General features: G+C 44.1%; 1 protein-coding gene across 2 annotated transcripts in view; it reads left to right on the top strand.

Annotated features, from left to right (window-relative positions):
• Positions 1 to 267: 267 nt before the first annotated feature.
• RIC1 (RIC1 homolog, RAB6A GEF complex partner 1) overlaps positions 268 to 25710 on the top strand; it is a 46616-nt gene continuing 21173 nt past the window's right edge. Inside the window, exons 1-6 of one of the 2 annotated variants that reach the window (XM_079959142.1) lie at positions 268 to 732; positions 9485 to 9592; positions 19785 to 19861; positions 23657 to 23764; positions 24812 to 24954; positions 25156 to 25289. In XM_079959142.1, coding sequence (XP_079815268.1) covers positions 592 to 732; positions 9485 to 9592; positions 19785 to 19861; positions 23657 to 23764; positions 24812 to 24954; positions 25156 to 25289 — 711 coding nt within the window. In that variant the 5' untranslated portion in view covers positions 268 to 591. The remainder of the gene's footprint in view (positions 733 to 9484; positions 9593 to 19784; positions 19862 to 23656; positions 23765 to 24811; positions 24955 to 25155; positions 25290 to 25710) is intronic. The other variant, XM_079959141.1, reaches the window with a different exon arrangement.

The raw sequence follows: 25710 nt of genomic DNA, 5'->3' as shown, positions 1-25710 counted from the left end.
GACGCCACTTCCGGCTCCTCCCCTTTCCCGGCGCCTGAACCAATAGCGGCGCCTTTAGTGTGTCTCCGCTTTCCCCTCCCCCCTCCGCGCCCGCCCGCCCTCTCCTATCCCCAGCGGGGTTGCCGAGTCGTTCCGACGGAGGGCTGCCGGCGCTTGTGCGCGTGCGCGTTCGCCTCTTCTCCCTCCCTCCCACCCGCCGGCATATTCCGGCGACCAGACGCCTTGACGCGGCTGAGGAGAAGAGATGGCGGCGCCGGCGGAAGGAGCCTTGGCGGGGAGAGCGAGCGAGGGCTCCCGGGGGGAGACTGAGGCGACGCCGCGAGGGCTCCGTCCTGAGCTGTAACGGCCCTTTCCCCGCGACCCGGCCCAGCGGAGAGGAGGGAGCCCCTTCTTCCGAGCCGCCCCCCTCAGTCTCTTCCCAGCGCCCCTCAGGCGGGGATTATGCGCGGCTCCTCCTCGGCGGATCCTCCGCAGGCCGCGCGGGGCAGAGTCTCCCTCGCCCGAGGAGGCCCATGAGGGGAAAGCTCCTGGCTCCGGCCTGCTAGTGCCTCGCCGGGACAGGCGGCCTGCCTGTCTGCCCGCTCGCCAGCCATGTATTTCCTGAGCGGGTGGCCGAAGAGGCTGCTGTGCCCCGCCGAGGCCAGGGAGCCCCCGCTCCGCATCCAGGCCGACCCGCAGCGGACTCTGTTCGCCGTCTTGTCCCGCTCCCAGCTCGGCATCTGGTACAACAGGGTGAGTAGCAGGAGACCCTCGCTGGGCCACCGCCCGCTTCTATTATTAATTATTATTAATTATTATTATTATTATTAATTATTATTATTAATTATTATTTATTATTATCTGGGCGGCTTCCAGCAGAATATAAAAACGTAATAAAACGCAGCGGCGTTGCAACCCCCGCCGGCGCCTGGGGTTGGAGGTTTAAATAAGACAAACAACTGTCTGACTTTTAGAAGACATCTGAAGGCAGCCTTATTTAGGGAAGTTTTTAATGTTTGATGTTTTATCGTGTTTTTAATATTCTGTTGGGAGCCGCCCAGAGTGTCTGGGGAAACCCAGCCAGATGGGTGGAGTATAAATAATTATTATTATTATTATTAGAGATGCTTCAAAGTAGTCAAGCTCTTTTTAGGAGATGCCTAGGACCGCCTACCACAGTCTTCCTCAAACTCAGCCCTCCAGATGTTTTTGCCCTTCAACTCCCATGATCCCTAGCTAGCAGGAGCAGTGGTCAGGGATGATGGGAATTGTAGTCTCAAAACATCTGGAGGGCTGAGTTTGAGGAAGCCTGACCTACCAATTCCCATGCAGCTCCAATGTGTCCCCCCCCCCCCCCCGTGACACTTGGATGCCCTGCAGGCCCCCCCTCGTGGCACCCAGTGTTCCCTCGTGGCACCCAGTCCACCCCACCCCCCATTGTAAAACGTCTAACATTGAAAACTTCCCAATCCACAGCTGCCTTCAGGTGTCTTTTAAAAGTTGTGTAGTTCTTTATCTCCTTGACATGGGATGGGAGGGCGTTCCACAGGGAGGGTGGAAATATAACTGATAGACTTCTACAGGATGGGGTATTAGTGTGTGGAAACAGTCCAGATCCAAGAATCCCGAAGCATGCACCTCCAGATGGTGATGTCAGGCGTCATCCTCACTTAGTCGCAAGTGGTCAATAGCTAGGTGCAAAATGTGCCTGGCAAATTTTGAACACTGGTTTGACTGAGCTCAGTGAGATCAGAGGGCTGTTGTTTTAATGGGTTTGACCCTAAGCTTAAAAGCCTGACTTCAAAATCCCTACACAGTCGGGTTTTCAATGTGTGACTTCGGTTAGAGCCTCTGTTCTTTGACAGCAAATTTGGAAATGATTGGCCTACTTCACAGTTGTTTCATGTTAACTTGCCTTAGTAAAGGGAATGCCAGCAAGACTTATGGCAAATACTTAGTATCATTGTGTTGTGCGGTCTTTTGAATGATAGGGCAGGGTCCTCTAAATTCAGGAATGCCTCCCAATAGTTCTCCTCGCCTTCTTGCCTGCAGCCTTCAGATTGATTGATTTCCAGGGGCTCGTTACTGACATAAATAACTCTGAAAATATGAGAAAGTTGGGTTTGAATGATGCTTATTTATAGGGCAGTGCCCCTCAGTTTTGATTGTCTGGTTCTCTTGTAGGTTAATTAGTTGCTGAAGCTAAAGTCCCTATTTTTTCAAAAACTCATTTCAGTTTAAAATGTTGGCACATCTGATCTATTTTTCAGTTCTATCTTCTGCTGTACTATAAGCAATGATTCAGGTACATATAAATTAATATTTCCAATAATATGTCCACTAAACTTTTAAAAGAAACAGTGGATAACATTAAGTTCAACCTATACCTACATTCTGACCCCAAATGATCATTGCTCTTTCATGATTTCTACACATATACAGTGTGAAAATCCACAAAGACCAATTTTGGTCATACACCTTAAGTCTGAATGTTCGGTTTTTACACAGGTTTCTATTCAGGAAGAGTCAACTACCATTCATTAGATCTGGAAAAACATACTTTCTTTGAATTTTACACAGTGAGTCTGTACCTTTCAAGCACAGCTTGGCAATGGCAGTTCTGCTGACAATAGTTACCTACCAGCTTCTCCATATGGCAGGGAACTGGAACTAACTGCAACTCTGATCAGCTCTGATCAGATTTAAGGTGGTCCAGTTATCATGGATGATGGAAGTTTTAACTGAACAATTTGGAGGGTCACAGGTTTTCTGTCTCTGCCATATGGTGTTCATGCTTTATCAAAATGCTCTAGAGTTGAAATTTCAAAGGCTGCAGTGAAATGTGTTTCCCCCCTCTAGTCTAGACATTGATAGGATACTAAAATCAAACTCCAATCTGTTGCTTTAAGTTGGTCAAAGCATCTTTTATCAATTTTAAAAATGGCAATAAAGGAAAACAAGTTTCAGATGCTAGTGAATTGCTTAGCTTCTAGTTCAGCTGGTGCCTAATACCTATGATGCAATGTTTTACAGTGTCCCTTTGTCACCTGTGATGACTTCAAGTAGGTCGACTTCAGTCTTTCTCTCTGTGTGATGTTGTCATATTTCAAAACCTTTAACACGTTTATGACCAAAGTCCTAATGCCAATAATTTGTGATAGTATTATTTACTTGGAACATAACTGCAAAGCTTTATTGTTCTCACTGCTCCATTAAAAAAAAGCATATTGTAGATCTGGAAAAGTGGCAGAAAGGGGCAATAAAAATGAAGATGATTAGATAACCTTTGTGACTTTTTAGTTTAATTAAAGATAGCTCTGGGGCCCCATGAGAGATTATTAAAATTACAGCAAGGGGGAGAGCTTCTCTTCCTGGCACAAATAATAGAACTTGAGGTAACCCAGTGAAGTTTGTTAATGGTAGGTTAAGGATGGGCAAAAAGAAGTGCTCCTTCATTCCTGTTGTAATTAATTGGAATTCACTGCCACAGCATGTAGTGATGACCAGCAGCTTAGATGACTTTAAGTAGGTTAGGGTACAGTACTGTACACAATTAACCTGAGAATAAGCCCTGTTGAACGCAGTAGGATTTACTAATGGGTAAACAAGCTTACTATTATGTTGCAAAATGTTTCAGTGGTCTGTCAATATCTGTTAGTTATGACAGTTGAATGTGACTTCCATTCACATGCAGTGTATACATTTAATCCCCAAGTTTTGGGGGACAAACAGGCTTATAACTTCCAGTACAGTTGTACCTCGGGTTACATATGCTTCAGGTTACATACGCTTCAGGTTACAGACTCCGCTAAGCCAGAAATATTACCTTGGGTTAAGAACTTTGCTTCAGGATGAGAACAGAAATTGCGCGGTGGCGGCGGCGTGGCGGCAGCAGGAGGCCCCATTAGCTTAAGTGGTGCTTCAGGTTAAGAACAGTTTCAGGTTAAGAACAGACCTCCAGAACAAATTAAGTTCTACAAGTACCACTGTAGACAATTATCATGATTCTCTGTTGTGAGAGTCTGTATGTGCACAGGGATTGAGGGATACTGAGAGGGGAGAGCACCTGCTTTAAACAATGGCAGATGTTTTAGTAGGGCAAAGTGACACAGAGGGAGAAATGACAGTTTGAGTGCAGCAAGAAAGGAATTTGGAAAGGTTATGTTGTGCTGAGTTTTTGGTGTTGTCTTTTGTGTTGTACCCATCTCTGCTATTTTTCCCTGTTAAAACTGGCTTGTTTGTTTGCAGTTGTTTAAAGACACCATTTTCCTCTCAGTGTCCCTCCCACTTTAACTTCTGTCATTGTTTAAAATAGCAGTTTCCCCCCATTCAGCTTGTCTCCCTCCTCACTGTACTCAAATTTATTCTATTTCTGTTTCCTCATGTGATAAAGGATGTGAAGGCCTCAAATGTTCCTAAGTACCTTCACACAATGTATTTCACTCCTGGTACCATGTGTGCTGTCTTCAACATGAAGTTCCAGGTTCAGTGTAGTAATTTAGTACAGATATTTCATCAGCAGGCAAACACCTGTAGATGTACAACATCCATCAACCGAAATTAACCTCCTTTAACTGAACAAGCTACATTATGGGCTTGTTTTTAAGACTCTTTTCTCCTTAAAGGTACTGTGACATACATACATCATTACTGGGTATATGTATAAAGGGGGTTACGGACTAGAGAGAAGCTATGGAAGTGTGGGTGATCTGCGTGCAGAGTTGAGAAGAGTAAGGAGGGGCTAGGAAAAAGGGGGTGAATGTGAAAATGGAGGTGCAAAAGAGGTTGCTAAAAGGAGACAGTGGGGGCATGGAAATAGGGTTGAAGGTGAAACTAGGGGCATTGAAAAGTCTTCAGAATAGGAGGCCATGGTGGCTTCATAATGGGATGGAGCAGTAAAGGGTGCTTAATAGTTGCAACATGAGAGAGGAGGAAATTGCAGAAAGTTACCACGGGGTGCTTTATGTGCAAGGGAGGGGGGTGCACAAAAAGAGGGGAAGGAGAAGTGGCTTCAAAAATGGGGTTGGGAGAGTGAAAAGTGATCTTAGTGGCATAGGAAAAAGTCTGGGTGGTTAATGTGGGGGAATGGCTGAGGGGGTGGCAATGGAGCGAGCAGGGATGCAGTCCCTAGTAAAATGCATATACAGTGGTACCTCAGGTTACATACGCTTCAGGTTACAGACTCCGCTAACCCAGAAATAGTGCTTCAGGTTAAGAAGTTTGCTTCAGGATGAGAACAGAAATCGTGTTCCAGCGGTGCGGCGGCAGCAGGAGGCCCCATTAGCTAAAGTGGTGCTTCAGGTTAAGAACAGTTTCAGGTTAAGTACTTAACCTGAGATTCCACTGTACTCATAAAAATGTATGATTCTTTGCTGCATCCTATCATTTTACTTCACTAGTGGAAGAGTTCAAACTGGTCTGCTCCTTTCACTTCAAGTGAAGGAAAGAATAGACCAGGGACGTCCAACTCTCAAGAAACTGCAATCTACTCCAGGAATAAAAAACTGGTAGTGATCTACTCATTTGGGGGAGTGGGGGTTGGAACCCAAATTTGTGGAGCTTTTTTAGGGGGGGGGCAAGCCAAAGTTGTGGAGCTTTTTTAGGGGGGGCCTTAGTTCTTCTGCATTTTCGGGGGCATGGCATAAATTGCTAACGAAACAATAAACACTCTGCTGCTCTTGCCTCGCATCCAAAATGGCATTTAGATGGGTCTTTGTCTACAGCGATGCTCCTGCTCTGTGCTCCCCTCCAGTCAGGCTGTTGCGGGAAAGCAGAGAATGGGTGCAATGAGCGCTCAACCACCACCTGATCACATGGGTAGACCGGCACGGCCAGGGATCCGCGAAGCCTCCTGCCGGAGTGAACTTGACGCAGCCTGCTGGCAGGGGCTTCCAGGACGCCAGCATATCAGGGCGCCAGTGCTGGCAGCCGAGCAACAACCAACTCTAGCCAGGTCACAGTGGCATGCACGTGGGTGCTCGCCCCCCGCCCCCCGCAATTGACCAAGATTGACTGCTATCACCTGGGGATCAACCTGTTGATCATGGTCGACGGGTTGGACATCCCTGGAATAGACAAACAGGACTGCAGTGGTCTCAAATCAGGAAGTTAATATTGCAAATTTCCTGTCTCCGTTTCATGGTTGTGGCAGCCCTGTTTTCTCATTGTCCTTTCCCTCTCCTATCATCATAGCAGGTTGCGGTGAGCTTCTGTTATGTGATATTTTGATACCTGAATTTATTCTTCTGAACTCCAAAGTAATACAGTGTGCTAGTGGGGACTTTTTTATTTTCTCTGACTTTTAGAACAGCTTTTTAGAGATGATTTTTAGAGATGACTTTTTATAGCATTGAGGGTTCTACAGGGTCTCCTATTTGGAATTCTGACATTTAAAAATCTTTGCTGTTTGAATATTTCTGCTGTATTTGTTTTATTCTCAGTTGCCCAATATATGTTTATTATTTTTATGTAAGTTTTTAAAATGAAATTTTTATTTATTATATGCTGTCAGGGGCTCAGGAGCAGAGGCACAGGGGAGAGAGGAAATGGAGAGCGAAGGGGAAGAATCTGAGGGCAGCGTAGGGGAGTATGACAGTGGCACGAGAGATTCCATGAGCTTCTCCAGCGAATCAGAAGATTCCCAGAGGGGGGCGCCGAGGGCCAGGGCAAGGGGGGTCCCAGGGGGGGTGCACCAGAAGCAAGGGGCCAGCGGGGACTCCCAAAGCAGCAGCGGGAGATCAGGACCAGCTCCCCCACCAGAGCGTAGTGGGGGGGAAGAGTCCCATGTATCAGGGCCAGAGTCTCCTCCAGCAGGGAGAGAAGATGAGTCAGGACTGACCACGCCTCTATCGGAGAGTGAGGGAACGGAGGGGAAGTCAGGTCCAGCTAGCCTCCCCGAAGGGGGAAGCAGTGACAGGAGCAGTGTAACGGTCAGGAGAAAGGTTGCCGGCTGGGCGCGCGCGCCAAGTTCGAATGTACGGGCGCGCGGGACGGCAGAAAACCCGGATTGGGAACCAGGTCCTAAAGCCCGCCGGAGGGAGGGGGAAGACTCAGGGGACTCAGCGTCAGAAGAGTCTAGAAAGGGCAAGACCCCAGCGGACAGGCGGACCCAGAGGAGGAAAGAGCAAAGGAAGAGGTGGAGCAAGGCTAGAGTCTTAAACTGGTGTCTGGGGGGAGGAGATTCAGACGGAGCTTCAGCGGTCTAGAGTTTGAGACGTAGAGCTGCGCGCTGCGGTTTTGAAATCGAAACTGAACTTCAATAAAGACTTTTGTATATAACAACGAACTGGCGTTGGTCCTTTGTGAGCTGGGACCTCGGGCAGCTCTGACATATGCTATCTCAAGAAATTGCTTATGGGCAGCATATAAGTATAATAAATCCACTATATATTTTGAAAAAAGTTGTTCATATGTTTGCTATGCATTTGGACAGCTTTAAAGATACTGTAACCAAATTCTGCATGATGGCTTCTGGGATAAAGGAGCAGGCTTTCATCTGTTTGGATGCAGTTGGACACCATATTGAATTATGATGCCAGACTGCACGGATTACTTTAATGGCTTTCAAAACTGCACTGATTTTTTGGTTTCCCAGAATTCCAGAGGAGGACTGGTTATGAGGCTGGTAGAAAATAATAAACAAGATTGAAACTGCAATAACATGTGCAAGTAATAGTTATTCTGATAATCAGGGCATGCAAATGCTCTTAATTTCAGCTTTGAAGTGTATGTAAATTATGACTCCCTTCTCCTTGATTCATACTGCTACTTTAAATATGTTTGAAGCATAGCTGTGAGTTTTCTTTTACTTGTTATTTTTCTGTTGTGAATTGCGCTATTCACAGCTATGTGAGGATCAAAAGCTATAATTCTCCAGACTTGGATGAGTCTCAGATATTGCAACATAAGTGTGTATTTGAAGGAATCTTTATCATGCAAGTGTTACCTTGTGGTGATTTCGTCATTCTTACATCCAAATGAGCACCAGGTTTTAGAGCAGAATTAATGTTTGCCAGCAGTAGCTTCTCTTTTCATTTCAGCTCCTCTTAGGGGGCATGTCTGTGCTTGCAGGATATTAAAATTTGCTAGGTTTTAGTTTAGAGGGCTGTAATGGGGAAGGTAGAAATTTGTTCAGTTGGGTTTGAAAAGCGTATTACTTTAACAATTTGAAAACAACACTAATCCATATATTTCTTGAATGCTTTGGTATCAAGTTCTTGTCATGATACTCTTCATCTTGATTCAAACATCAATAGAGAAAGAAAAGCATGACCTTGGAATATGTATTATTTATTCACAAGGCTGAGTAACAATATGAGCCTAGTACATAACCTACAACACCCTCAAACTATTTTGGGAGGGCAGTTGAAAACCTATAGTGGGTATTCTTATGAGTACTTTATAGAGTTGGAGTTTAGTGGGCATGAGCTCAAACTGTTACCCATCTACATTAAGAGTAAAATTCAAATATTGGGCAGGCAGCCTTTCCCTTTCTCTCCTTCCCACTCTCTCTCACACACACCCTGGCAGATTTGGGATGCTTCTAGGAGGCTAAGAGGGGAAGAGAGGAAGGGGAAATCTGCTCGCAAGCACACATACACAATTATGATTTATTTATTGCATGCCCTTCATCCTAAGGTCACAGGGGAGCTAACAGCATTAAAACACAACACTTAAGATGCAACAGAGAGACAAAGCTGAGTGTCATCTGCGTATTGACGATGCTTCACTCCAAATCTCTTGGTGACTGATCCTAGGAGCTTCATATAGATGTTAAATAGGAAGGGGAGCAAGATGGAAACCTGTGGGACACAACAGGAAAAATCCCGTGGTGCTGAACAGTAGCTTTCCGTGACTGCTTTCTGGAAACGATCCTGGAGGTAGAACAGTGCCCCAACCCCTACCTCCCTGAGTTGCCTCAGAAGCATATTGTTGTCAACAGTATCAAAAGCCACTGCGAGATCAAAGAGAACAAGAAGGGTTGCCCTCCCCCTATCTCTCTTCTGATAAATGTTATCAACCAGAGAAACCAAGGCAATTTCAGTGCCATAACCAGATCTGAAGCCACACTTGAATCTGTCTAAATCACCAGCTTCTGTCAAGCATCCCTGAAGCTGGACCACCACCACCTTGTCCAGAAAGGAGATATTTGCCACTGGACAATAGTTATTTAACAGCTCTGGGTCTACCTCCTTCAAGGCAAATGGTATCTCCCCCCCTCTAAAGAAGCATTAATCATTTGGATTTAATCCTGAATTTTGAAGTTTTTGAAAAGTTGAAATCTTTTTCAACTGGCCTCAATCCTTAATACTTTGCTGAGAAGTGGCTTGCTAAACATTTTTTTTAAAAAAATGTGAATCAGTTAAATAATGTTTCTGTCTCCCAGAGACTTCCTATAGCTATTTTAGCGAATTGCATCTGTAAAAATATCCAATAAGCTTGGTTTTGTTTTAAAAGTTAGCTTTGTAATGTATGAGAATTTAACTGGATCTCCTTTTCCCCACAGCCCAGTGTGTTAATCGTAAGCTACAAAGAATCGTCAAAAGCAGCATTGCAATTTGGACCCTATGACCAAGCAGAGTGGAGGCCTGACAGCACCATGATAGCTGTTTCGGTGAGTAAAGGAGCTGTTGTGGAGGTTTTTATGCTTTGGTGATTATGGTTTAATGTCCAAAGGAGTCCAGCATGCTTTAAAAAGAGAAATTATATTTGCATGAATGCTAGTATTATCCTTTATTCGTAGCAAATACTATATGCTTTTGCATTACAGTAACATACAATTTATATGTGCTGACATAATGTTGCTAAGTGGAAACAGCTCAAGGGGATTTATTCACATTACCTTTTTCCTATTCATGTATTAAAAATGAATGTCTGAAATTAGCCAAACCCAGAGAATGATTGAGAAGATATTTAATGTATGACCAGGTGGACATGACCCTACAGTTTCTGGTTATTTGCACCAGCAAGTACAGCAATTGAAATCTACAAGAGTAAAATGAGCTGTTGTGTTACAAAGGCATATATCTTGTATTAGTAGCTGCTTCTTAACAATGTGAGAAGGGAATGGTGATACAGAGAGCTGGCTTAAATGTAAAACTGGTCTCTGCCCAAGAAATCTTTTGAGGAAGGTATGCATGTTGTAAAATGAGCATGTTTTGCTTGATAAGAATTGAAGTCCACCACATTCTAATCTTGAGCAGTTAGCAAATTGCTGTGCAAATTGGGCAGGAGAGCTAAATCTTGTAGTAAGGGGGGGGGGGAGTGCTGCATAAGCAGAACATGTGGTCTTTATTAAACAATAGGGTAGAAATATTTGTGGAACTGAAAGGTAAGTGAGAGGTGGGAAGCTTTGATCTCATCATTTAGGGAGTTTACTGCCCAAAACTGTCTTTTGAGACTGTCAAAGGCCAACAACATAGAGTAAGGACTGAGCCGTGAGGTGGCCAAGTTTGCTGATGATACTCAGTTGTTCAGGGTTGTTAAAACAAAATGAGATTATGGAGTGCTCCAAAAGTACCTCTCCAAACTGACTGAATGAGTGGTAGAATAGCAAATTCAGTTCAGTGTAAACATGTGAAGTGATATATGTTGGGCAAAAAAATCTTAATTTCTTATTTAAACTCGTGGGATCTGAATTGACAGTTGCTGACCAGGAACAAGACCTTGGGGGTTGTAGTGGATAGCTCAGTGAAGCTGCTGACCCAGGATGCAGCAGCTCTGAAAAAGGGAGATTCCATGCAACATAATATTAGGAAAGAAATTGGAAATAAAGCTGTTGATAATTCAGTGCCGTTATACAAGTCTATATACATAGCATGGAGAAAGTGGCTAGAGAGAAGTTTTTCTAGTTAGAGTTCACTCCCACAAGAGGAAGTGATAGCTGCCAACGTGACTGGCTTTAGAATCATAGAGTCATAGAATCATAGAGTTGGAAGAGACCACAAGGGCCAAGCAGGAAACACCATCAGAGCACTCCTGACATATGGTTGTCAAGCCTCTGCTTAAAGACCTCCAAAGAAGGAGACTCCACCACACTCCTTGGCAGCAAATTCCACTATCAAACAGCTCTTACTGTCAGGAAGTTCTTCCTAATGTTTAGGTGGAATCTTCTTTCTTGTAGTTTGGAACCATTGCTCCGTGTCCGCTTCTCTGGAGCAGCAGAAAACAACCTTTCTCCCTCCTCTATGTGACATCCTTTTATATATTTGAACATGGCTATCATATCACCCCTTAACCTCCTCTTCTCCAGGCTAAACATGCCCAGCTCCCTTAGCCGTTCCTCATAAGGCATCGTTTCCAGGCCTTTGACCATTTTGGTTGCCCTCCTCTGGACACATTCCAGTTTGTCAGTGTCCTTCTTGAACTGTGGTGCCCAGAACTGGACACAGTACTCCAGGTGAGGTCTGACCAGAGCAGAACACAGTGGCACTATTACTTCCCTTGATCTAGATGCTATACTCCTATTGATGCAGCCCAGAATTGCACTGGCTCTTTTAGCTGCCGCGTCACACTGTTGGCTCATGTCAAGTTTGTGGTCAACCAAGACTCCTAGATCCTTTTCACATGTACTGCTCTCAAGCCAGGTGTCACCCATCTTGTAAGACAAGCCAGGTGTCACCCATCTTAAAAGAGGATTGGAGAGATTCATGGAGTGCATGGCTACGAGCCACAATGGTTGTGTTCTACCTCCATTGTCAGAGGCAGTATCCTTCTGATTACCAGTTGCTAGGAATCACAGGTGGGTTTGGTGCTGCTGTTCTCATGTCCTGCTTGCAAGTTTCCCCACAGACATATGGTTGGCCACTGTGAGAATAGTATGCTGGAGAAGAATCGTAGAATTTTAGAGCTGGAAGGGACCATGAGGGTCATCTAGTTCAACCTACGGTGTCTTTTGCCCAACATGGGGCTCAAACCACACCCTGAGATTAAGCATCTTGAGATGGGCCATTGGCCTGATTCAGCAGGCTTTATTGTGTTCTTAAGGGTTGTTTGAGTTTTTAAATTACTATAATTATCTACTGTAATTATGTGTCATTTTACTATTACCAGGAAACAATGCTGGTAATATGTGTGACAGTTCATGCTATCTTCAGCTGAGCTTTCCGTCAGCTAGGGTGAACCTGGTGTCACTAACTCTGATTGAATCTGCCCTTCAGTGCCCTGATATTGGTAAAATAAGCTATCATAGTTAGATTTGCCCCATTGATTTCATTGTGATTTAAATTATTTATGATAAGTCTGATTGACTTCAGTGGGTCTTCCATAAGTAGGACTGAGTATGGAGCTGAGTGATATCTGGTTTTCAGCATCATGATATATCACTAGCTAAATATCACGATATCTCAATATATCACAATATATTTTTGCGGCAGTGGAGAGCCTTGCTGGGCCTCCCCGCGGTGGCAGAGGGTCCTGCCATACCTCCCTGCAGCGGCAGAGGGTGCATCACACTTCCCCCAGTAGGAGAGGGCCTTGCTGGGCCTCCCCGTGGTGACAGAGAGTCCTACCATACCTCCCCGTGACAGTGGAGGGTCCCACCATACCTCGCCAGGACAGCGGAGGGTGTGCCATGCTTTCCCACAGCAGCAGAGGACCTTGCTGGGCCTCCCCATGGCAGCAGAAGATGCACCATGTTTCCCCACAGCAGCCAAGGGCCTTGACGAGGCTCCCTGCGGCGGTGGAGGGCCTTAAAATGTAAGGAAGTAGTAGATTTAATAAAAATATTAAATAAACTTTCCTATAATATATTTAATACATTTTCAATTAATTTAAGAGTAGTTTAAGTGATGTACTAGTCAAGTTACATCTGCTTCCCCACTCAGAGGTCTTAAGTGGAATCTGCATGCATAAGCCGCACTGAGTTCAACTAAACTTACTTCTACTTTCCTGGGAGTATGCCTCATTGAATTCAGTAGGGCTTGCTTGTGAGTAGACATGCCGGATTTATCGTACAGCCCTACACCACACCTACTTATTTATATGAAAAATTCAAATAATAATAATAATAATAATAATTTATTATTTATACCCCGCCCATCTGGCTGAGTCTCCCCAGCCACTCTGGGCGGCTCCCAATCAGTGTTAAAAACAATACATCATTACATATTAAAAACTTCCCTGAACAGGGCTGCCTTAAGATGTCTTCTGAATGTCAGGTAATTCTTTATCTCTTTGACATCTGATGGGAGGGCGTTCCACAGGTCGGGCGCCACTACCGAGAAGGCCCTCTGCCTGGTTCCCTGTAGCCTCACTTCTCGCAATGAGGGAACCGCCAGAAGGCCCTCGGCGCTGGATCTCAGTGTCCGGGCTGAACGATGGGGGTGGAGATGCTCCTTCAGGTATACAGGACCGAGGCCGTTTAGGGCTTTAAAGGTCAGCACCAACACTTTGAATCGTGCTCGGAAACGTACTGGGAGCCAGTGCAGATCTCTCAGAACCGGTGTTATGTGGTCCCGGCGGCCACTCCCAGTCACCAGTCTAGCTGCCGCATTCTGGATTAATTGCAGTTTCTGGGTCACCTTCAAAGGTAGCCCCACGTAGAGCGCGTTGCAGTAGTCCAAGCGTGAGATAACCAGAGCATGCACCACTCTGGCGAGACAGTCCGCGGGAAGGTAGGGTCTTAGCCTGCGTACCAGGTGGAGCTGGTAGACAGCTGCCCTGGACACAGAGTTAACCTGCGCCTCCATGGACAGCTGTGAGTCCAAAATGACTCCCAGGCTGCGCACCTGGTCCTTCAGGGGCACAGTTACCCCATTCAGGACCAGAGTTAACCTGCGCCTCCATGGACAGCTGTGAGTCCAAAATGACTCCCAGGCTGCGCACCTGGTCCTTCAGGGGCACAGTTACCCCATTCAGGACCAGGGAATCCTCCACACCTGCCCGCCTCCTGTCCCCCAAAAACAGTACTTCTGTCTTGTCAGGATTCAACCTCAATCTGTTAGCCGCCATCCAACCTCCAACCGCCTCCAGGCACTCACACAGGACCTTCACCGCCTTCACTGGTTCTGATTTAAAGGAGAGGTAGAGCTGGGTGTCATCTGCATACTGATGAACACCCAGTCCAAACCCCCTGATGATCTCTCCCAGCGGCTTCATATAGATGTTAAAAAGCATGGGGGAGAGGACGGAACCCTGAGGTACCCCACAAGTGAGGGCCCAAGGGTCTGAACACTCATCCCCCACCACCACTTTCTGAACACGGCCCAGGAGGAAGGAGCGGAACCACTGTATAACAGTGCCCCCAGCTCCCAGCCCCTCTAGACGGTCCAGAAGGATGTTATGGTCGATGGTGTCAAAGGCCGCTGAGAGATCCAGCAGAACTAGGAAACAGCTCTCACCTTTGTCCCTAGCCCGCCGGAGATCATCAACCAGCGCGACCAAGGCAGTTTCAGTCCCATGGTGAGGCCTGAATCCCGATTGGAAGGGATCCAAATGGTCCGTTTCCTCCAGGCGTGCTTGGAGTTGTTCAGCAACCACCCGCTCAATCACCTTGCCCAAGAATGGAAGATTTGAGACTGGGCGATAGTTGGCCAAATTGGCCGGGTCTAAAGATTTTTTTTAAGAAGCGGTTTAATGACCGCCTCTTTCAGCGGGTCTGGGAAGGCTCCCTCACAGAGGGAAGCATTCACCACCCCGCAAAGCCCATCGCCCAGCCCTTCCCGGCTCGCTTTTATCAGCCAGGATGGGCAAGGATCAAGAAGACAGGTGGTCGGTTTCACTCGTCCAAGCAGCCTGTCCACATCCTCGGAGGTAACAGATTGGAATTGATCCCATATAACAGGACCAGACAGAACTCTAGCACTCTCCCGCCCTGGCCCTGCTCCCACTGTGGAGTCTACTTCCTTCTGAATCTGAGCGATTTTATCTGCAAAAAACTTTGCAAAAGCATTGCAGGAGATCTTGGGGTCCCTACCAGGCCCCGGTGGTACAGGTGGTTCCGATAAACTGCGAACCACCTGAAAAAGTCTCCTGCTGCTGTTTTCTGCAGATGCAATGGAGGCGGCGAAGAAGGCCCTCTTCGCCGTCGCCATTGCCACTTGGTAGGCTCGACGTTGAGCTCTAACCCGTGTCCGGTCTGATTCAGAATGAGTTTTCCGCCACCGGCGCTCTAGCCGTCTCAACGATTGTTTCATCACCCTCAGCTCCGGGGAGAACCACGGGGCTGTCCGGGCTCCATGCAATCGGAGAGGGCGCTTCGGAGCCAGACAGTCAATAGCCCTGGTTAACTCCGCATTCCAGCGTGCCACCAGGGAATCAGCTGAAAGGCCATCAACTTGGGATAAAGCATCCCCTACCACTCTCTGGAAGCCAATTGGATCCATTAAGTGGCGGGGGCGGACCATCCGAATCGGTCCCACCTCCCTGCGGAGGGGAAGGGTTGCGGAGAAGTCCAGTTGCACCAGGAAGTGATCTGACCATGGCACTTCTTTTGTTTCGCTTTTAGTTAATGTCAGATCACCAACATCCGTAGAGGTAAACACCAAGTCTAAGGCATGTCCGTGGCTATGAGTTGGGCCAGACTTATTCAGGGACAGCCCCATGGAGGCCATGCTTTCCACGAAGTCCCGAGCTGCCCCTTGTAAGGTCGTGTCGGCATGGATGTTAAAATCCCCCAGGACAACCAAGCTAGGTGTCTCCAGGAGCATATCCGCCACGACCTGAAGCAGCTCGGGCAGGGAATCCTTGGTGCAGCGGGGAGGTCGGTACACCAGTAGGAATCCTGTACTGCCCCTATTGCCCAACTTCCAGAACATGCACTCAGAAAACTGGGTCTTCCCAATAGGACGCCTGGTGCAGACTAATGACTTCCTAAAAATCACTGCAACCCCCCCTCCCCGCCCACATGACCTGGGTTGCTGTGCGTAAGAGAAACCTGGTGGGCAAGCAGCGGCAAGGACAGGCCCATCTGCCTCATCCAACCAGGTCTCTGTCACACATGCCAGGTCAAATCCTCCATCCACAATCAGGTCGTGGATGGCAGTGGTTTTATTCATCATTGACCTGGCATTGCACAGCAACACTTTCAGGTCATGTGGGTTTCCCTTGCTGATTACTGTATCCTTCCGGTCAGGACCAGACCTGGAGGCAGGGATAGTCCTCAAACAACGACTAAACCTGCCTCCTCGGTAATGACATGGTCTGGTCTTAGCATAACTCCTCCTCCTGCCCGTGATCACTGAGATCGGGTGTCCCAATACATCTCCCCCTGTGGAACCTGCCCCACCCAATCTATTGGCTGAGGCCCACTCCCAGGCAGCCATGACCCTCCCCCTTAAAAGGCAAAATACAAACTATATAATAATTTAACAGAATAATAATAATAATAAAACAAAACAGAACAAAACAAAACAAAGCAAAACAAGGAGCAATAGTGCTGACTCAGTGCTTATCCCACCCCAAGCAAAAATAAAATAATGAAATAATATAATATTATAAAAAACAACAACCACCATTTAAAGTGCTGCAAATTAAAAGCGATTAAAACATTTAAAACCATTTACAACCACCCCCTTCCGAACAATGTTGGTTAAAGATTTTCATGGTTTCTGTCTAGAACTTGGGAGTTGCAGAGCAATGTTTTAGGAAATCCATGTTTACCCAGTTCTGAATTGCTAAATGCTTAGCTTTCTTTTGTAGCTTGTGTTTGCTAATGTACTGCATCTAGCTGCTGCCACCAGAAACTGCTCAGTTCCTGTGCTCAGTTCTGAAACACCAAGAAGGTTAGGTTTCCCTTCTAACAGATTCATTTTTACAGCAAAGTTAGCTTTATGACAGGCCTAAACAAAACAACACGTACTATCATTTGGAAGATTTGACTGAAGATGGATGTTTTAAATATGCAAAAGCTTCATACATACCATGGATGTTTTCAATTTGTTCAAGTATGTACTGGCCTAAACAAGAATGTTCAATTCTTCAAGGATTTCCTGCCCCAACCAGTTTATAAATAACTATTTTCACATAGGCCTTGTGCTTGCAGTACTGACATCTAAAGCGAATTTCTTAAAAAGGTAGACATGCTTACAGTGTTCACTTTTTTACTTTGTGTAATTGTCCCTCTCTTCTTTGGTGACAAGACAGTGAACTTCTGCATGTTCACAAAGTTCTGTTTTTAGCTTTGTGACTGTAAATTTCTTTTGGAAAGTTGTTCTCCTAAGCATTGTAAGTAACATTAAGCACTAACATCTCATGCTTATTAGAAAGGATAAAAATAAAAATCGAAGCCTGCAACTGTCAGGTTCTTCACAGGCTTTATTTAGAACCAAAGTTGGCCTTTAGTAAATTCTAAAGTACTGTTTCAATAATGGTTTTGAATAAATTGCTGGCAACAAGTGGTAATGAATATCCTTCAGAAACCACTTACAATTTGAAATCCTTGTGATAATTAAATAGACACTGAAATATAGTAAACAATGATATATTTAAACATCTACTCTGCATGTACCATAAAGGGATGATATTAGCAGCACCAAACCAAACTGCAAACTTGAACATGTTGGTATCAATATCAGTTATAGCATCATCAGTTATAGTACCTTTGGGCCAGATGTTTTAAACCTTTTGATTGTCAAAACTGAGCTGTAACACTTGAGTGAACTTTTTTGTCTATTGCTATATGGCCTGTGGCTACTGTCCTTATAAAAGCACAGACTGGCTTCACTTAGATGTTATGCTGTTCATTTACCATGGCTAGGCAAATTAGTTAATGCATGCAACCCAAGCTGTATTCAGAGAGTACAAAGTTGTGATCTTATGCATAAAGCATGAGCTGTGTAGTGGAACATGATAATGGGTTGTTAAACTATGCAGTGGTCAGCCTATTTGTCTTAAATACATTAAAACTAGCTCTTTTCCATCGTGCTTGAAAGACAAGACAGAGCCAGGTCACATGCTGAATAAATAATACGTGATCAGTGATCTACCTCTACCAAGAATGGAAGCTTTTGAACAATTTTTAGTGCTGTGCCACATAATAGCATATTGCAGTTTTCTAATCTTGAGGTTACAAAAGCATAAATGGCAGCTAATAATAGAAGCATATTTGCCAGTTGGACTAACAAAAGTTTTTGGGGGGTCTTATTTGAACTAGCTGGATTTTTTCCCTTGAAGCTCCAAGCTATTGCTAAAAGTTGCTTGAAGCTGGCTCTGAAAAGGGGTTGAAATTGGGGAAACCTGAGGTAACAGACTCTGTTGTCTGAAGGACCTATGACAGAATGCAAGCATGACCTCCACTCTCAGTTTTAAGCTCTTCTCCTTGTTTCATACAGATGAATGAAGTGAGTATATTCAGTTCACTTGGATGGAACACGTTTAGATGAAAGCTTTGTGAATTTTGCCAGTTGTGAAAGCTGTTTGACTCAAATTCCACAGTGACCGGTGGCAACTCTAAAACTACCCAGTATCATTGAGTTGTGGAGCATTATTGAATTGTGATTGCGTAGCAAAATATAGCTATATTTTGTTTTTGAAGGCCGTGTGAACAGAAATGAACCTTGTAACATTGTCAACTAAGATTGAGGATGGAATTCAAGAAAGTTAATGTTAGAATAAGAGTTATACATAGTGTTTTTTCTGCTCTTTCTCCTGGCATAAGATACTGTCGCTAGTGTGTGCAAATTGTTTAAAGATGACCGAGCAGTAAAGGCAAGTTAGGAATAGATAGTGTTAACTTTCATTTTGTACGTACTTTGCACTTCAAGAAATATATTTCTCTTGGATTTTTACTAGTTTTGCTTCTAAAACCAAAGAAATGTGACTAGGTGGGACAGCTAAAGAAATAAGCTAACAAGTGTATGGCCTCCTTCTGCTTCTGTATCCTTAATTGAAAAACAGGAAACCATGCCTGGAAAGAAATTTGAAACCTTCAGTTTTTCTCCTTCAGCCTTGCCGCTTTGAGGAACATCCTCGGCCAATATTAAATGACTGAAATTGCAACAGTAGCTAAAATGAACTTTCCCCCTTGCATCCTGATCGCTAGTTAAGAAGCTTCTCCGGACCTAGGGCTGATTTCAGATCCTTAGCAAATATGTCTCAGTCATAAATGAACGTATTTTCATTTCTTATTAATGTCACTTCATGAGATTTATCGAAGTGCTTATATGGGCATTGTCCCTTTGGAGAGCTCCCCTGCACCACAGGCATCTCCATTCAGAAGGGTCCCCAATCCCTGGAAGAGGCATTTTTGGGACTGCTGTGGGGAAGAAAGGTAAAGGTAAAGCGACCCCTGACCATTAGGTCCAGTCGTGACCAACTCTGGGGTTGCAGCGCTCATTTCACTTTATTGGCCGAAGGAGCTGGCGTACAGCTTCCGGGTCATGTGGCCTGCATGACTAAGCCACTTCTGGCGAACCAGAGCAGCGCACGGTAATGCCGTTTACCTTCCTGTCGGAGCGGTACTTATTTATCTACTTGTACTTTGACGTGCTTTGAACTGCTAGGTTGGCAGGAGCAGGGACTGAGCAACGGAAGTTCACCCCGTCACGGGGCTTCAAACCCTACCTTCTGATCAGCAAGTCCTAGGCTCTGTGGTTTAACCTACAGCACCACCCGCGTCCCTGTGGGAAATCAGAGCTTCTGTTGGGTCTCATCCATGGGCTTCTCTTTAAATCACTGTTATTATTTATAAGATTTTTATCCCATCCTTCCTCCCAGGGTGGCAAACAAAAATAAAATAGAAGCAAAGATGTTAAAAACATGAAAAACCATAAAACATACCAAACGCACAGGGTATTGAAATAGCTCGAAGTTCCTGTGAGAACTTTTACATGTGTGCTTTTTTGATTTTTATATCTTACCTCTTTCAGACAGAAAATGGATACATCATGTTTTTTCATCTTCCGTTGGCAAGAGACAAGTATCTTTATGAGCCAGTTTATCCCAAGTAAGTCTTCCAATAAATGCTTCACTTCTTTACATTGTATATTGCTAAGAATCGCTTCAGACTTTCTCATTGTAACATTCTTGTTTAAGAATTACATAAAGTAACCTATTCAGTGTTTTGGTTGATTGTTTAGAAAGGTCCTATGTAGAAACTGGTTTCCTAGAGTGTTCTTGCTGGCAATTACAGAATTGACATTAAGTGGAGGGGGGGGGGTTGTTGACTTCTTCAGCTAGAGTATTCTGCATTAGAGTAAAACCGAAAAATGAATAGTAGTTGATATTTGAAAGAAGCCAAGTGGCTCTGCTCCAGCTGCGTAGTCTTTCTTCCATTTCAGAGTGGAACTTGGAAGATTGTCAGTGTTGGCCTTAAGCCCATGTTCAGTGTGAGCATAAAGAGGACTGTTCAGTTTTAATGTGGTCATGGAAAGCTGATTAAAATGTAAAAGAAGCCAAATAAAAATACCACTAGAAATTAATGTTAGGCAAAAATGTTTCGAGTATGCCATGTGGAAATTCATAATTTTATTCAGGAAAATTCAGTAGGGACACATTTATACTGGTTATACTTCAGTTAAGTTGTTGTTAATAACTTAGAACCTAACTGTTAAATAAATGAAATAAAACTGTGAACATACTGAAATGTTGCATGGTATGGGTCTCTTATTCGCTATAAGCAGGACTTTCCTCATGACTTCCTTTCCCCTTGACCTTTCTGATGCCCTTTTAGATGTATAATTTGGACAGAAGTGCCACAATTGCTGATGTGGCAACACAGATGAAACATTCCTTCTACTTTCTGCCACAACATACATTCATAGATTAAAGGTCAAAGCAATCAATATATTGAAACAGGCTCACAAGGCTGTATGGCACATTTAAGTGCACCACATGTTTGTGAGCACCTTGCTTGCATATGCCACATGCTTCTCTCACAGTTGTAGCTGCCAAAGGAGGGAGAATGGACATTAAGAGGTCCTGCTTCCTGGCCTGAATATTCAAGAACTGCCACTGCCTGGGGCTGAATTCTGGTCCACTTCCCTCTTAGTAAGATTATACAGGAAATAAAGCAGTTTTCAGGCAACTGCCTGAGAGCAATGCCATAACATGGCTGGTCATTTCAGGAATTTAAGACTTTAAGTGTAATGTGCGGTTTTCTTTTGAGGAAGAATGAATTTTATCTGGGAAGGCAGATTAATGAATTGGATTTGTGGGGAGGAGAAGAACAGAGTGGAATGGGTTTTGAGGCTGGAGTGGGGGAAGAACAGGGCAGGAAAGAATTTTGGATCTCTGCTTTTCCTTGGTTGCATTCTGATTCCTCTTGGTTCAAGCCTAGTGATTCCAGAAACACCTGAGGTTTCCACTCCCCCTGTCCTCCTAGGAGCTCTTGTCCCCTAGTAAGATTGTAATGATTGGACACCAGAGATTAAGAGGGGTTTAGGCATGGCCATGGAATTGAGTCTGCCTTGGCTGACCTTTAGAGAATGGGACAAGAAGCTTTTCTAGTGCTCCTCAGTTTCTCTGTGACTTTCGATACCATTGCCCATGGTAATCTCCTGAGCTAGTTCCATAGATTAGGAATTGGGGGCACTGTGTTACAGTGTTTCTGGTTGTACCTATGGGACCAAATCCGAAGAGTAGCACTGGAAGAGTCCTTTCCATCCCCCTTGTGGTTGTGCTCTGAGGTTCTGCAGGGCACTATTCTGTCCCCAGGGCTATTTAATATCTACATGGACATTAAGAGCTTTGGCGCAACATGCATAGGTATATTGCTGACACAGCTCTATTTCTCCATAATAAGTGAATCAGAAGAGGCTGTGTGAGCCCTGGAACCAATGCCTGGATTCAGTGGTTGGATGGATGAGGGGAAATAAGCTGCTCTTGAATCTTGACAGGGTGGAGGCACTGTGGATGAGTGGTTCCCATGTCCGAAAAAATCAGTCAATTGCCTGCCCTTGATGGGGTTGCACTTCCCCCTGAAGGAGCAGCTATGCAGTTTGGAAGCTCTTTGACAGTTTTATATACTGCCTTTCCATCATCTAGATCTTCAAGACATCCTAAAAACATCTTCCAGTGATCATTCCTTTCCTACCTGCAGATATCTAAGTATTTTGCAGTTTTGGTTCTGTCTTACATTGTCACTGTTAAAATGAAACTCTATGATAAGTTCATATTGGGCAAGAATTTGTGATGATGCTGTGAGCTGAAAAGCGTATGACTACCTTAACTGACATGGACTGCGTATTTTTTATGATTCTTTTGCTCTGCACCAAACTTGTTAAACCAAGCTTATCTAGTTCTTCTTTGAGATGAGGTCACACAGGCAAATTTATTGAGGAGACCTTAGTGTACACGCCACAATAGGCTTTCTTGACTTTGGTCCTGATTTTGTTTAGTTTTTTTGCCTTTGACTAGATTGCATTTTGCATGTTGCAGCATGCATGATGATTCTTTTTCTAATTTGAGGGACTGGGTGGAAGCAAGGTGCTGAGATGGTATTGTTCTGACCCCTCTGAGTCTAGTATTATATACTTCTGGCTACACTGATACAAGAAGAGTGGTGAAACTGTGATCTTTCAGATGTTGCTAGAAAGAAAATCCCATTTATTTACTGCTAAATCATACAAATATATCATTTCAGTTTACAGCATTAAAAAGATAAAAACCATACAATAAAAGTGTAAATGTCCCTGTCCTTTGGAAATGCTGATGGGAGACGTAGTCCCCACAATATTGGTTGCAGGGGGCACTGGTTCTCCATTCCAGAAATATCCTTCTTAGTTTGGTTATATTCCAGAGAACTCTGGGACCCAGGTAGCCTCCAGATGTTGTGGACCACACCCATTATTATTCCCAGTGTTCAAAATTAACTGGTTGCACGTCGCTTTTTGCAACTCAGGAGCACCCCCTTGCAATCTAGTGGAGATTTCCTGTTGCAAGGTTTCCTAGGGAGAGGCAGGGCAAGGTCCCTGACTTGAGGGAGCACAAAAGTTGAAAAGCAGTTATCATCTATTGAGCCTCTGGCCCTCCCCATGAAACCTTTTGATGTACTAAAGAGTGAATCTGACTCCATTGTGGAGCATAAGCTGCAGAGCAGCCTTGATCCTTCTGTCCCAAGCAGCTGATTTTTCAGCCCACCCTTCCCCTCCAAAGCAGCTTGTGTTTAAGCCAGCAGTGCTTTGCTTCTCTGTTAAAGAGGCACATTTTCAGAGAGGGGTGGATTAAGCCTTATTTCAGAAGAGAAGAGCTGAAAGAAGAGAAGGGGTGTGTATGGGAGTGTTTTTTAAGCAAACTGAGCTTTGCTTTGGGAGTTGGGGGTGAGAGAGGGAGGCTGGCAAATTTCAAGTTTACTTTGTTGTGGGCATTCCTTCCTTATTTACATAATGAGACTCTGGAAGCCTGCTTTGGAGAGGTTTGAGAGTTCCTCTCTTCCACCAACCCCCATTATTTAAGAGGTACTGCTCCTCAATCTACATTTCTACATTCATGATCATTGTACCCACAGGATCACAGAGCCTTCAGTTCTTGTACACAACAGAACTTAGTTTAGATTACTGTGGCAACTATCATTTTGGCTGTTTTTCTTCATTTGATTGTTTCTACATAGAGCAGTGATTCACTTTAGTGCAAATAGTCCCTATTTAAAGTAACTTCTACTTAAAATAGAGGGAGACTTTCAAAATCCCTAGGTCCTACCACCATGTTTTTCTCCTAAAATATGAAATTTACAGTATTGTAATGTGCCACACTTTCATATATTTTTTGATTTCCATGTTCTGGATTTGTTTTTGTTTTAAAGAGGAAGCCCCCATATGAAAGGAACACCACACTATAAGGAAGAACAATGTGCCCCATCATTAAATCTAGAGAAGAAGCAAGTGTTAGATTTGCAAGCATCTATAACCAGGTATGGCGAATCATCATTTATGCAACACTTGAGGCCTTGAGAATATGGGACTGTGTGATGCTCTCAAAGAAAAATGGCCTAGGAGAATCTTGCTGTGATATATATAAGATACGTTATGAAATTGCACCAAACCATGCATGCACTCTCTTCCCCTCCTACTTTCAATTTTGGTTAACTACAGTCTGATCCAAGAACTGTTGTCAGCATTAACTGTTTAGAATAATAAGCTCTAATTGAAGCTGGCTTGTTTTAAGTTCAGCATAAGTAATATTAACCACAGTTTGTCAGTCAGAGTAGCATAACAAACCATCCTAAAGCCATACTCTTCCTGGCCATGTGGGGTGGGGTGGAGAATATATAAGTCAGAGGCTCACGGCCACTCATTCTTGCTCATGCACATCACACTAAACCATGGTTTTGCATGACAAGTGAGGACAGCTATGGAATATTTTATTCTGCCATTAGATGAAGTTAGCTGTTGGATTATTACTGTACATTTTCTATGATTTAGCAAGCCCTCTGTTTTCTGATATTTATGCAAAAAGCCCATTCCCGTGCTTTGGAAAAGTTGAGGGTACACTCTGCTCCTCTAGAAAGGAAAATTAGAATGAATTGAGAAATGATATTCAGGTTTTGTATGGCAGTTGAAGGAGACTGATAGCATTGTTCAAAGACTTGCTCTTCGATACATTTGATATTAAATCAGTACCGAAACGATCTTTGTTGTGGGGTCTTTTAAATAACACTTTAATAACTGTGTGCTCTTGAGGGTAAATGTGCAGGGGAGAAGGTTTTCCTCCTTTTCCCAAAGTTTCCCCATATTAGAGGAATGCTTGCTTTTATTTTCAGATTTATCTGTGTAAAAAACAAACAATTTATCTGTCACTGGGGGTGAAGTTACTGTATTGGTAGAGATATTCTCATTAGGAAACTGGAATAATCAATGAAAAAAATGTAATAAGCCTTGAAAAGTACTTCTCTCTGTTGAGTGAATGGACCTATTTCTTTCAGCCTCAGTGTCTGGGGAATGATGTGTCTTTCTTGTAGCTTACAGTCCATGCTGGAGGATCTCCTTGTTGCTACTATTGATGGTTTCCTGCATCTTATTCACTGGGATGGCATGATGAATGGAAGGAAAGCCATAAACCTCTGCACAGTCCCGTTCTCGGTGGATCTGCATTCTTCTAGAGGTATTACTTCTATGCCTGGGCGTAAATGGGAGGGAAACGCTTCACTAAAATGAAACCTACTTTTCTCGGTCCTTACAGCTGACACGAAAATTTTCCCTATTCTGTAGCTGTGGATAGTACCACTTCTTGTGCTGATGAAAGAAAGAAAGAGTTTGCAGTATGAAAATGGCCTTTTTGATAATTGATCTTGTTCACTACCAGGTTCATATTTGGGATTTGAAGATGTGCACATCAAAGACATGGAATACTGTGCTACTCTTGATGGGTTTGCTGTTGTCTTTAATGATGGCAGAGTTGGTTTCATTACACCAATGTCAAGTGGATTCACAGCAGAGGTATAATTTTCTAACATTTGATTAGTTACTTGTCTGCATTTTCCAGATTTAGCTAAATGTTTGCTGCCCTGCATTAGACTTTGTATTAATCAGCCACAGCTGAGAAATTATGAAACTTCATACGGTCGAATGTCGTCGTCCCCCCGTCCCCCCCGAACATGCCATTGATGAAAATAACTGAGAGGAATCTTTGGGCAGAAAAAAATATTTCATGTATGACATTAAAATAAGTTCTTTCGGATGTACAGTTAAGACTTTAATCTTACTACACTTAATTTCTAAAATTAATTCTGCATTATCTTCCTAAATTTGATTTATAGTTTTCCTCTCACATTTTGCATTATGTGAATCCTTTGTACATACTGTCCTTTTAAAGTAAAGCAGCATGCCTGTTAGCACCATACGGATTCAGTCTGTATTG

The sequence above is a fragment of the Podarcis cretensis genome (genome assembly GCF_951804945.1).
Source record: "Podarcis cretensis genome assembly, chromosome: 17".
Lineage (NCBI taxonomy): Eukaryota > Metazoa > Chordata > Lepidosauria > Squamata > Lacertidae > Podarcis > Podarcis cretensis.
The sequence above is the reverse complement of the archived record's forward strand: the minus strand, read 5'-3'. Positions and strand labels throughout refer to the sequence as shown.